The 13201-nt window shown below is 35.0% G+C and overlaps 1 protein-coding gene across 1 annotated transcript in view; it reads right to left on the bottom strand.

Annotated features, from left to right (window-relative positions):
- BARD1 (BRCA1 associated RING domain 1) overlaps nt 1-13201 on the bottom strand; it is an 84713-nt gene that overhangs the window by 13698 nt on the left and 57814 nt on the right. Inside the window, 3 exon segments of the mRNA XM_050750476.1 lie at nt 4469-4561; nt 5122-5254; nt 10601-10709. Of these exon segments, the coding sequence (XP_050606433.1) occupies nt 4469-4561; nt 5122-5254; nt 10601-10709 (335 nt within the window).

Raw genomic sequence — 13201 nt, 5'->3', positions numbered from 1 at the left:
ATTCAATTAATCTTTAGAAAAGTGAAAATACTTCCAATTATTACAACTTGAAAATTTGAATGCATTAATTTATTCCTAGAGACCTTAAATTTGATCTAACAGGCACACATTATTTTTAAAACTGTTATAAACAAATAGTCCTCTTCAGTAACCCACCAATTTACTGTTGTTTCTCTTTGATTTTTTTTTACCCACATGCATGCACACGTTTATATATTGTTGAAAGTGAAGATATAATTATTTGATGTGTTTAAAATCTAAACAATTCCATTTTTCATACTTTAGTCTTAATATTTATCATATAAAATATGAATTTTTTCCAGAGAATATCTTCAAGCATTTCAGAATTTTCCTAATCTTTCATACGTAGGTTATATTCCCTACTTCTTGCTATTAGAAGTAACACTGCAAATACTCTTTCTTTCTTCTGTATTTCTTGCATAGGGTAAATTCTCAAAACTGGAACTATTAGATCAAAGGATGTTAATTTTTTTTTATTCTTAGACAATCTTTGGTGGTGGAGGCCTTCTGTCAGCATAAAGTTGCCTAATCAATCTTAATTTATAGGAATGTTTTGGTACTTTTTTTTTATAATTAGCAAAGTTTGTATAGAATAAAAATTGTATTTAATTTTAAAATTCCATAGTACTCTTGGTATCCATTTAAAGAAGAAAACTTGTTAGAATTTGTTTGAAAAGAATTAATGTGTTAGCCTGATTACGAGGTTATTACTTAAATGATGATGTAATGATTGTCTTCTAGGGTCCATCTCTCCTCAGCTAAAACAAAAATGAAAAAACACTCAATTTAGCCCTTCGCCATCTCACAGACATAAATCCAGTGTAAAATGTCTGGCACATTCCTTCAGTAATTCCCTTAGGTACTGGAGAATTTTACAACTTCTATAGCCGCAATTTTATTTAAACTTAGATGAGAGTGGAGAAGAGAGAAAGATTATTAAAGAAAAGATGACAGCAATCTGTTCTCCCCTTCATAATGAGATAAGAAGATGCAGAATTCAATTTCTTTTAGAAAAAAGGCTAAGACAGAAAAAAAATTTGAAAGCAGTGTACCAAAAGAACAGGTCAGTAGAAAACATTTTATCTTGGCCTAGTTTGCATCTTTAGGATACAGTTTCATCTTATTCATACTCTATGAGATTAGTAAGATGATTTATTTATATACCTTACATTCTTTTATTCTTATCACCTCTTTAATACGAAAATCACCCTTGTATAAGGGTGGTTACTAATGGCCTGTGAGAAATTAGCACCCAAACGAGGACTAAAGTAGAGTCTCCCTCACCAATTTGATGTTGAAGAAGGGACTTTTCTTATCTATAGCTCTTATTTCTGTAAAATATAAAATAAACATCATTCTGTAGAATATCTGTAAAAGAAATATAAGATAGACTGGATGGTCTGTAAAATTATGGCTTAGTCTCAGAATCTTCATGCTAAGTTCATTAATTGTGGCACTGTAAGATATTCTGCATAAAAAATGTAGGAAAATAAGATATTAACCAATTAAGACAGAATACTTCAACAGAAAACTTCTCATAGTTAAATTTGGACCCAATGGATCCAAATATTTTGTATAATTCTTTTTGTTAAATTGTTTAGTTTGTAAAATGAGTCGATTATCTACAGAAAAAATTACAAATAAAATTCCTCTTGAATCTATTTGGTTTATGAAAAATCCCATGAAAAGTTAATATGAAAGTTTCTTAATAGTTAATCCTGAAGTTTTATCTACCAGCAAGTTAATGGACAGACTCAAACATGAGACCTAGTTTTAAAAAGTCATAAATCTTTAAAATTAATTTTGAAAGCTTTGGTCCACCTATTATCTTTTAATAAGAATGGTTTTCAAATAGTTTTAAATAGCTCTGAAACATTTTAAAAAATCAAACTGAGCCAGGTGCAGTGATGTGCATCCGTAGTACCAGCTACTCAGAAGGCTGAAGCTGGAGGATTGCTTGAGTGACACCTCGTCTCTTAAAAAACAAAGAATCAAACTGAGATGCTTGATAGAAATAGAAAGTATAGAAACTTTATAGTATAGAAACTATGTATAGAAACACGGTATAGAAACCATGAGAAATATATATTAGGAAAGAAGTATTTGAAGGTTCTTGCCTTCTTTTTGTAAACCCAGTGACTATTTAAAGGAATTGTCTCAAACTTTGAACCTGTCTCTCTTTGGACTCTATATTAGAAAATATGAGGATATGAACTTCAATAAGGGATTCCATCCATCCTTTATCCTAAAAGAACCACTGATATTAGAGGATGTTATTCACTACTGTGAGAATCACCAAATAGCACACTATTAAGTCAGTCTGAGTCCATCAGTGATTCTATAAAAATGACACAGCCAAGATATTAAAGTGACAAAACCTACATTTCCCAAAAAAGGCAGATTTTATGGAAATGAATCATGTAGCCTGTATATGTAACCAAATGCCAGTTCAGCATATTCACAAGAACTGGACTCAAAAGTTAAGTGGTAAATGTCTTAACATTCAAAATTACATACGGCTTCTTTATTACTGCAACCTTATTATGAAGAAAATCTATTTCTTCCTATAGTCACTGGAAAGGTCTCTGGCACAGGTTTGATACAAAAGCATCCCTGATCATGAAACCATTTTAAATGAATTTTTAAAACACTGAGGCTCAATAAGACTTTCACAGATTTAAAAGGAAAAAGAAAGTTCAAAAATAAGTGAGACACATTAGTCCAATTACTTATACTTCTCAAACTCGTCATAACTAGGAGGGACTAATTAATAGGGATTGATGAGAACAGATGGAGTGGCATTGCTAGTCACAGCCTCTTAGCTGGATGAGACTGCATCGGTTGAGACAAGCATCACAAGGAAAGAAGTGGTAGCTGTATTTGAAAATGACATGAATACCAATTAATGAAAGGAAACTGTTTTACAAACCAAATCAACTTCAAACTACAGATTAAATTAATAATATAATTAAGATCTTGATAAATCAAGCATTCTACCATAAAACCTTCAAAGCACAAAGCCGTAACGATTTTTATAAACTAATTTTAATCCATCAGTTGCTTCATAAAGGGTTTCATTAAATATACCCACTGTTCTTTTTTAACATCTTATTTAAAAATAATTATAGTTACAGGAAGTTTCAAAGGAATGTACAGATGTCCCACGTACCTTTCCTTCAGTGTCCAGTGTTAACATCTCACACCGCTATAACATAATACTAACTAATTGACTTCAATACGATCCATAGAGCTTACTCAGATTTCAATAGTCATTTATTTTTTTGAGATGGAGTTTCATTCTATTGCCCAGGCTGCAGTGCAGTGGCACCATCTCAGCTCACCTCTACCTCCCAGGTTCAAGTAATTCTCCTGCCTCAGCCTCCCGAGTGGCTGGAATTACAGGCATGTGCCACCATGCCCGGCTGATTTTTCTATTTTTAGTAGAGAAGGGGGTTCGCCATGTTGGCCTGGCTGGTCTCAAACTCCTGATCTCAGGTGATCTGCCTGTCTTGGCCTCTCAAAGTGATAGGATTACAGACATGAGCTACCGTGCCCAGCCTGATTTCACTAGCTATAAATGCACTCATTTAATTTTATCTCAGGTAGTCTTGTGTTACATGACCACCACTAACATCAAAATACTCAACTGTATTGTTCCCCATGTTCCCCCTTTGTAACCACTAATCTTTTGTAACCACTAATCTTTAGTAAACAATTAATAAACACAAAAAAGTGAATCCACTGTTCTATGTTAGCCATAGTATCAAAAGGAGATGTGTTGACTATTAAGGAGTAGAAAATAATTGTATATGAGCTTTCTTTTCAAGTCCCAAGGGAATCCGAGTAGAAATGTAAGCGAGTGACAGTGGGGAAGGTGAGAGGCAGCTCTGAAGGTGGTGGTGGGTTGACTATCAGCAAGAAGAGGGGAACAGGAACACATTTTCAGTGGAGGTTGAGAAAGCTCATGTAGTGACTCCAACTAAAGTAGTACAAGGCAGTCATTTCCCAACAGCTTCCTAAAAATACTGGATTAAATTAACTAAGACCAAAAGGGTGTTATGCAGGTAATCATAAAGGAAAAGCAATAAACTGCTTTCATTTCACAGACATGTCATGCCATATATTTAAAATATGTATTATTAAATTCAATATATCATTTAACAGTAACATGAATTGCTTAGGCTTAAAAGTGCACTATGTACTCCATTTACTTTTCATTGAAATAGTTGGTATTGAAGGAAAAAAAGACTTTAAAACCAGAACATATGTGTATACATTTACTAAGGACATCTAAATGACACCATAAATATGAGAAGCTTTTTCAAAATGCAGTGACTAACCAGAGGTAAGAACATTAACAACAAGTTCCTTAATCACGGGCATTAATAACCATGAAAAATGAAACTAGTCTAATTCATTTCTTAATTCTCTCAAATCCAACACTTACATTCAAATTTTAGAATCCAGCATCCATTGAGAATCCCAAGCATACACTTCAAAGTACTTTGAACTGCATCACCAGGAACAACAACATGAGTTACTAAAATACAAAAAAGGTAGTAAGAGAAAGAAAGATAAAAGCCAAAGTATTTCTTTGGCCTGCTTTGTATAACTAATCTATATTTTATAAACTTGTATCTGAATCTTCAAAGGCAAAAATTTTTACACTTAAGTGTAAGACTACTTCTATTTAGTACCTCATTCTCTAACCTGGCCATCAATATGAAAAATCAGATCATAAACCATGTATCTTAAAGTCATATTGGCAAACACAAATTTTTATTTTATTTTCAAATTACACCTAAGGGATTAGGAATTACACTGCAGTACAATTTATTTGTCATTAGCAAAGTCACAAATTTGCTCTTCTGAAATACTGTCTTGTCCTAAAATATATGCAAACCTTTAAACTTTACATTTCCTAACTACATTGTCTATAAGTAGTTTATTACTGAAAAAAAAACTTAGATTTATTACAAGATGCAAAGTATACAGCCATCACCCAATGGTTAAAATATATGTAAATTGTCAAAGGTAGTTCTCCAAAAGGATTATCTAACATTTTTTTCTACCCCCCCTCCCAAAATTCAAAATCCTCACCTGTACTGTCAAACTCAGTACATTTTTTAGCCTTAAGAATTGCTGCAAGTTCACTGAGCATCTTCTGTTGTTCTGAAGAGAGCCCACTGCCTATAAGTACAAGAGGTCCATCCCTACGCTGCCCAGTGTTCATCTGTTAATATAAAAGGAGATGCCACAGTGTTAAAAACATTAGAAGACTAGATGAAGACATTAAACAGACTGTTACTTGATATAAGCTTGAATTTCATTACTTAGTTTACTCTGTCTAATAATTTTCAGTAATTTCCATTGAATCTACACCCAGAACCTTTTAATTATTTTTCTCTTTATTTTTCCCTCAAGAAAATGTCAACTGAGATAGCTCTCCATACCCAGGGCATCTTGTTTCTTCAATTTTAAATTGCGTCTCTCCAGGGTTTTACTTCATTCTGTCACCAGTAAGTCTTTTTCTTTCCCCAAGTAACCCAAAATATCCACTTAAAATCAGCAGTTCCCTATTCCACCTCCACTAACTTGTCCCAATAGAGTAACTCAAACTTGGTCTGTTATTAAACTGAGATTATCTGAAAAATCAAAGAATGCCAAGGCTTCTAGAACAGTGCTGACCTAAAAAATAGAAAACAAATTATCAAAATAGTAACCCCTCGAAACTAAGAAAAGAGAAAAACAGACAAGTTAATTCAAAACTTAGGAGATCAGATCCATAAATAGTCCATGCAGCTCATGACTAAGAAAAAAGTGCTCTAACAAAGACTAATAGTTTCACTTTAAAATGTAGACTTAGAATTCACAGAGTTAAAAAAGACAAAAATAAAGAGAAGGTAACAGTGGATAGCATTAAGGCTGAGAAGTGAAAGACTCAAGGAAATAATATATATCCATATATATCTCATATATATATATATATATTTACATAAAAGTGTTTGTAAATGACAGAATTCAGCTCATCTTTCCTAGTCACTAAATTGTAAGATGATGTAACCACATCTAACCTAAATGTTATAAATACTCCTCACATGAAAATAAATAATTCAGCATACTTTATGGATTATTCAATTACTCTTTGATAATATTTAAAAATACTACAGTATTTCAAAATTTCTTATTAAGTTACACAAATACCATAAAAATAGAACACATTACTAAATACATCTAAATAGAACACATTACTTCTCAATATATAACACTACTTCAGCTACATTAGTTCTCTGCACAAAATACAAGAGTGAAAAAGATATCATTTCTAAATATAGCATATGATACTATTTCTAGCAACCTAAGGAAAGCACCAAAGTGGGTCAAGTATTTTCCTATCGTACTTTTAAAAATTTGCATAAAAAATAGAAACTGGCACTCATTTCTCACAGTTAAAGAATGCTATAATAAAACATAAAGCAAACAGCTGCCAAAGCCACATGTCTGATTTGGGGTGAGGTGGCATAGGGGCTGGGGATGTGACTTGAATAAGCATAGGTCTCTGACCCATGAGGCTCAAAAGAGGTGCAAAAAAACACCCCGAAGGTTGAATACCCTGATTTTATAGAGATCAGATACTATGTTTATTAGCATTAAATTCAAAGGAATAATTAAATAGGGTACTTTTTCTTAGATAAAATCATTAGTTTTTCTTAAGTTCATCAAAAATGGGGTTAAAAAATCTAGAAAAAAATCTTCTTAGATAAATATGCTGCTCAAAATGAATCACGAACACAGAAGTCTCAAAGCGAATGATAAGGAGCTTTTTAAATTTTTAAAAGATTAGAGGTTGCTTCTCAAACTTAAAGCCGTTTTCCAACAGCCACTAAATTTTACTTGAAACACAAAAATCCTAAAGGGGAAGTAGGGAAATTCAAACCCCTTCCCATCTGCGTGACGTTCCCTAAAGCAGCTCACTGGACATCACTATTTAAAGGGTTCCAGACTAAGCTACCAAGCACTTGTGCTTGTTTCAGAGGCAAGTATGTATCATAAAGAATACTCTCATGCTCATTCATGCATTCAGCAGAAACTTACTGAACACTCAGTGTGTGCCAAACACTGTTCTCAATGCTAGGGCTATTACAGTAAACAAAAAAGCCAGCCCCTGCCCTCACACAGTTTATATTCTAGTTGAGAGGGGAAAACAACACAATAAAATAAAAATACATTACATCAAATGAGAAATATTACGGTACAACACAGCAGGGGAAGGGGGCTAGGCAGCATTGGGAGGTTGCTATTTAATATGCAGCAGCACAGAGTCCTCTCTGCTAAGACTATGCTAGAGTTGGGTCTGAAGGGTGTGAGGAAGCTGGCCATGGGAACATCTAGTTCCCGGAAGAAAAAAAAAAAAAAAAACCAAAAAAAACAGGTGGTGCTGCATACCTGAAATGAGAGTATGTTTGGTGGACTCAAGACAGCAAGGCAGCCCATGTGACTGAAAAAGAGTGGGTGAAGAAGAAACTGGTAGTGGCTGACGGAAGGTACACTCCAGAGGTTCCATCTTCAGGACTGCACATTAAGAAACTACCCTTTAAACTTGAAGGACTTGATATTATCTTTTCCTTAGCCAAGTACCAACCATTAAGACAGTAAATAAGAATACTCAAAAGGCCATGTCTACATGACATGCGTGAAGTAGAGGTCTCTTCTACATAATAAAAACCCTCCTTTTCTGAAAGGCATTGCCACCCTCAGACTCCAAGAATATCATCAAGGTATCTTTATTCTTGACACATTTAAAATAATCATTTTCCAGCTTTTACATAAAAGGAACACCAGCAAAGGACAACTTTGTTATTCTACGCTCTGTCAGACTGCAAGTACAAATGAAGAAAACAAGTCAATTTATAGTTGCTGAGTATGGTGGAACTGAATGGAGTACTGACCTAAGGTTTCAGAAATGTAAGTTCTAACTGGTCCATTAAGAAAGAAAAAAACAACCTTTTTTTTAAAAATGCTGGTTAACCCTGGGGCAAATCATAGCCTCTTTAGGTCTCACTTTTCTCATTTGTAAACGGGGAAAATTAAACTGCTGATTTCTAGCTTCTCTTCCAATTCATTACCAAAACTATAGTTTGGAACACATTTATAAGGCTGAAGTCTAAAGCAGAAGACACAGGGTATTCAAGATACGAAAGTAACTAGCTCATGAAAGCACCTATGAGAGTATCAAACTGTAGCTACCTTAGGCTACCTCTTATCTTAAACAATGGCGTCTACTACTACTCTTGTGAATGATCCTTGACCTCAGCTCCTCCCTTTCTGTTATTTTTCCCCATCTGAGCAGTACTAGATATGGTGAGTCTATCAACTCTCTCTAAAATTCCTTCTCTCCATCCCCACATAACTACCATCTATAATTCCAGTTCTCAGCATTTCAAACCTGGACTCCAGTACTGCAGCTTCCCAATCAGTCTTCAGTCTCTTCCCACTCCCAGCTACCCTGCAGACAGTCCTATTTCAGTTACAAACACACTGAAGGTGCCCTATTAAGTCTAAACTCGTATTGGGGAATTTAAGGCTTTTCACAACCTGGTCCCAACCTAGCCCTTTACCCTGAATCCCTCTTAAACACACGTCATACTCCTCTCACAGTAAATGCTAGTTTCTCAAATTCCTAAGGTCCTTTATGCCTTCTTGTCTCTGAGCAGCTGTTCCTTAGATGTGGGCTGCCATTCGCACCTTGTATACCTGATTGCAGTGGGGAATGTTGGCTGTCCACTCAAAATCTATTGCTCACTTCCTCCACACTAACAGAAGCCCAGTTTTATTCAGGTAGCCTCCCTTTCAAAGACTGACTCTATCCTCCAGCCCCAGGAGGGGCTGTCAAATCAATTTCTGACAATAAGACACAGGGAAAGCCCACGGAAAGTGTCTCTTTTCAGTTGGCCACTGTCGTATCTAGAATTGTGGCAATCATTCTACAACCACTAAAGGAAACTTCTTAGTGAGGACAAATCCCCCAAACTGAGGATGGCAAGGTAAAGAGATACAAAGAATTGGGTTCCTTGATGTAACCACTAAGTGCTAAATTAAGCAAATACAGAGCTATCCTGCATTGGGATTAATTCTATATAAAGTAATAAACTGTTTTCAAGCATTTGAGTAAAGGTTTTCTGTTACTGGCAGCCAACAGCATTCTATTAGATACTTTGCTAAAATGTTTACCCTGAAAGACTTAGGACACCTCCTCTGTGAAATTCTGTCTGTCTCTCTCTCTCTCTCTATATATATATATGCATATATATAGTTTTTGAGACAGTCTTGCTCTGTTACCCAGGATGGAGTGCAGTGGTGTGATCTAGCTCACTGCAATCTTTACTTCCTGGGTTCAATTAATTATCACGCCTCAAGTCTCCCTAGTAGCTGGGACTATAGGTGTGCGCCACCACACTTGGCTACTTTTTGTATTTTTCATAGAGACGGGGTTTCACCATGTTGACCAGGCAGGTCTTGAACTCCTGACCTCAAGTGATCCGCCCACCCCAGCCTCCCAAAGTGCTGGGATTACAGGTGCGATCCACTGCGTCTGGCCTTTCTGTGAAATTTTTCCTGACGTCTCCTGTAGTTTCTACTTACTTTGATTCTATTGTATATTTTTATAGCTTATTTTACAAATTTATTACAATGTACAGTAAAAGTTTTTACATCTGAAATCCCTGCTAAGCTATGGGTTCCTAAGAAACAGGCACTCTTTCCACTTTATCTCTAGCTTGTACCTCTCTCCTAAGCTCCATAGTTTCATATCCAATGATCTATTCGATATCTCCATTTGATGTTTTACAGACATCAAATTGGCAAATAAAACAATTAATTTCCTTCTCCATGGCAAGAAATGGCATTACCATCTACTTCACTGCTAAGGTCATACTTATTCCATTTTTTCCCCACACTTCATATGTAATCCATCCGAAAGTCCTGCTTAGATGCTTGCTAGTCTCCAGCAATAACAAACTTCTTTCTAACCTTCTAACATACCAGTCTCATTCACTGAAGGGCCTATACACTGTGTCCTCCAGTCACCTGGCAGCCTCCTCACTTCAACATTCAGGTTTCAATTCAAATCAGTGCTTTAAGGCTCCCCTCTGTGACCCTAGCTAAAGCAGTGGCCTTGCGGAAGCCCACTACCTCCATCCAACAACACTCTACAACATCTTCAAAGCACTCATGTCTAAGTTTCTGAAATTATTTTATTTCTATTAGTTCACATATTTCCAGTTTGTCTCTTTCCTACCTCTCACCAGATGGTAAGCGCCTCCCTGAGAATAAGCGTTCTATCAGTCATAGTCATTGTTTCATGAATGCTGCCTAAAATACACAGCAGGCTCAATAAGTATTTCTAGATGGTTATACTCTGATTATGTCTTTGAATCCACAGTAGTTAACACTCAGGAAGTGCTCAATAACTGTTCGGTGAATGTAAGCAATTTGCCAAATGGAAATTTTTCTATTATGTTCCTTTCATAACCAATTTCAATAAAATATATAAATGTCCCAAAGCTGAATCCATACTTACTACCGAGCAATGGCTAGTTGTGGATGATTCATTCTTCTCTGGTAGCAGCAATAGTGATTTCATATTTTCATCGTCTGTATAATCCACAGGCCGCAGACCAAATATGTTACTGGTAAAGTAAGTGCAGATGTGTTTAAGTAAGTCAAATGAGTCTCTTAACTACATGAATGCACCAGTAGAACAATTTTCCAATATCCTTAATAATATACAATTTTAACTAAAATAAATTACTCAGAACTCACATGAGGTAGAAGAATCTAGAATCAAAAGCTGCTGAACTCAAAGGAGAAATGATGTAAAATTTCAGTCTGACATCAGATTATAGGGATTGTTTTTATTGAATATAGTATTATGATTTTTTTCACAACTGTATTCTGCATTCTTATTCATATTAAAATATGGCTTCATAATCACCAATCACTATGAGTGACAGACTTTCAAATGCCAATAAAAATCATTTACTACAGCTATTATAGGCCCTATAGTCTTTATAAACCAATACAAAATTAGACAAATTCACAGGACAGGGATTTTGTTCTATTAGAAGGAAAATTATGCCACATAACAAACAGTTTAATAACGTAGTGAAAAAAGTACTTTCAAAATTAATTTAAACATGTATGCATACAATAACTTGTAATAATCACAACCATTGCAGAACAAACTATTATGGCTCAGAGAGATACAAAAGTCTCAGCATGTACTAATTCACGAGTCACAGAATGTTATGCTGGAAGAGATTTTAGAGATCCCAGTTTGATCCTGTTCAAGACAAGAAAACAAAGAGAGAAGAACAAGTTCCAATGGCTTAACTAAGGTCATATTCTCCTTGTTCAATTTCACTGAAATTAAATATTGCCCAGCCTAAAGTCTTTCAATTATAAGTAACTTGTTAAAACTAAAGGACTTCTGTCTACTATTCTGTTTCCTTACATACGGTTTCAGAATATGATTTAAATACACTATACTATGGCAAAAAGTTTTCAAAATGAGCAATTCTTTTATAGTCTTTTATGGTTTTTATTAAAGATTATGCTATATTCATATAATGGCCACTGAAGTTCATGTGAAAATGCAATGTGGTAAATAGGATATAAAGTTATAAACATGGTATAATACTAACTCTGTAAATTGTATCAAATGTATAGAAAAAGATCTGGAAGGAAACAGAGAGAAACATCAAGGGAAGTGGAAGGTAGAAAATGCCAATTCTGTTTGATGCTGCATAGAGGTCATGTAGATGAAGGATATAAGCATCTACTGAGTTCACAGACAAGGTCATTAATGACCTTGGTGAAAATTGTTTTGATGGCAGAGTGGGAAAAGAAAGCTAGTGTATTAGAGTAAGAAATGAACCACAGCAAATGTTTCTCTAATGACTGCAATTCGTGACTATCAGGTCCAGTTGCTTTCTTCTTTGGACAGTCCTGGGTAAACACTGACAAGTTTGTATTCTGACTCTTCTTTATGTCCAACAACCTTCCTCTGGCAACAGTCTTTCTCCAGCCAAGATATAACACAGTGGATTGCATTTCAGCTTTATAATTTAAAACAAAGCGACACACATCACAGCTTACATTTAGAGCAGACAATCTCAGGGTATTTTAAAAGAAACTCATCCACTATTTTTGATACTTCCTAATTCATTCTCTAAATTATGTTCATATACCAAATACACAATCTCCTCACACACATATGCTATACATATGACAATAAAAAAATAGAAATCTGAGTTGAAGAACCAATGTTCTAGGTCTTAAACCACCAAGTGCAAATATGAATAAACAAAACAACAAAAATACGTCACATTAAATGCCATCCAAAAAAAATAATAAATAACTGTGTAGCCATGATTGTGCCACAGTACTCCAGCCTGAGCAAGAGACACTGTTTCAGTGAAAAAAGAAAAAATGAGAGAAAAAAAAAAATCCATGCATACACTAGGACTTTTTGACAGAGACAAACGTAGATCTTACACCTCAAAAAAATAAAAAATATAAGAGCCCAATCAAGTGCATTTTAATGCACAGCAACTTAATCCATTAGCGTAGTTATTTTACACATATATGAAAAAAAGTCCATGATGACAACACGAAAAACTGGTAAGTGCTTCTCAAAGTACCACCATCAGCTAGGGAGGAACTTAAACCAAAAATCAACCAGTAAAACATAGTCTAAGCCAGTAAGATGATTTTACAAAGTGACTACCAGAGTTCCAATTTATATTTAGGATCCTTACTATACAAAGCTTACTATCTCATATGGTCTTAAAACATGTGGTTTCTCTGCTTGGATTATGGATGGCTTCTGCTCACACACAATTCACTAAACTCTTAGCCCTCCTGTAACGCTAATGAACTGAATGGCACATTACAAGTGCTACAGATGGAAAGATAATCGGTTAACCTCAGTCCTGCATAATGGGAAACACAGCCTATTAAATCCAGTCATGTTGCTTCTGCTTTGTCATGAACCATTAACATTTGGAAGTAGATGTGAGTTTACATGTGAAACCTTGAAAGACCACAGCAAGGAGATGGGGCGTGGGTAAGATTTCTTATTATTTGGGCACAATAATGCGTGCTTTCTTCCCATTGATAT

This window comes from Macaca thibetana, chromosome 12, assembly GCF_024542745.1.
Source record: "Macaca thibetana thibetana isolate TM-01 chromosome 12, ASM2454274v1, whole genome shotgun sequence".
NCBI lineage: Eukaryota > Metazoa > Chordata > Mammalia > Primates > Cercopithecidae > Macaca > Macaca thibetana.
This window is presented reverse-complemented; position numbering and strand designations above follow the sequence as displayed.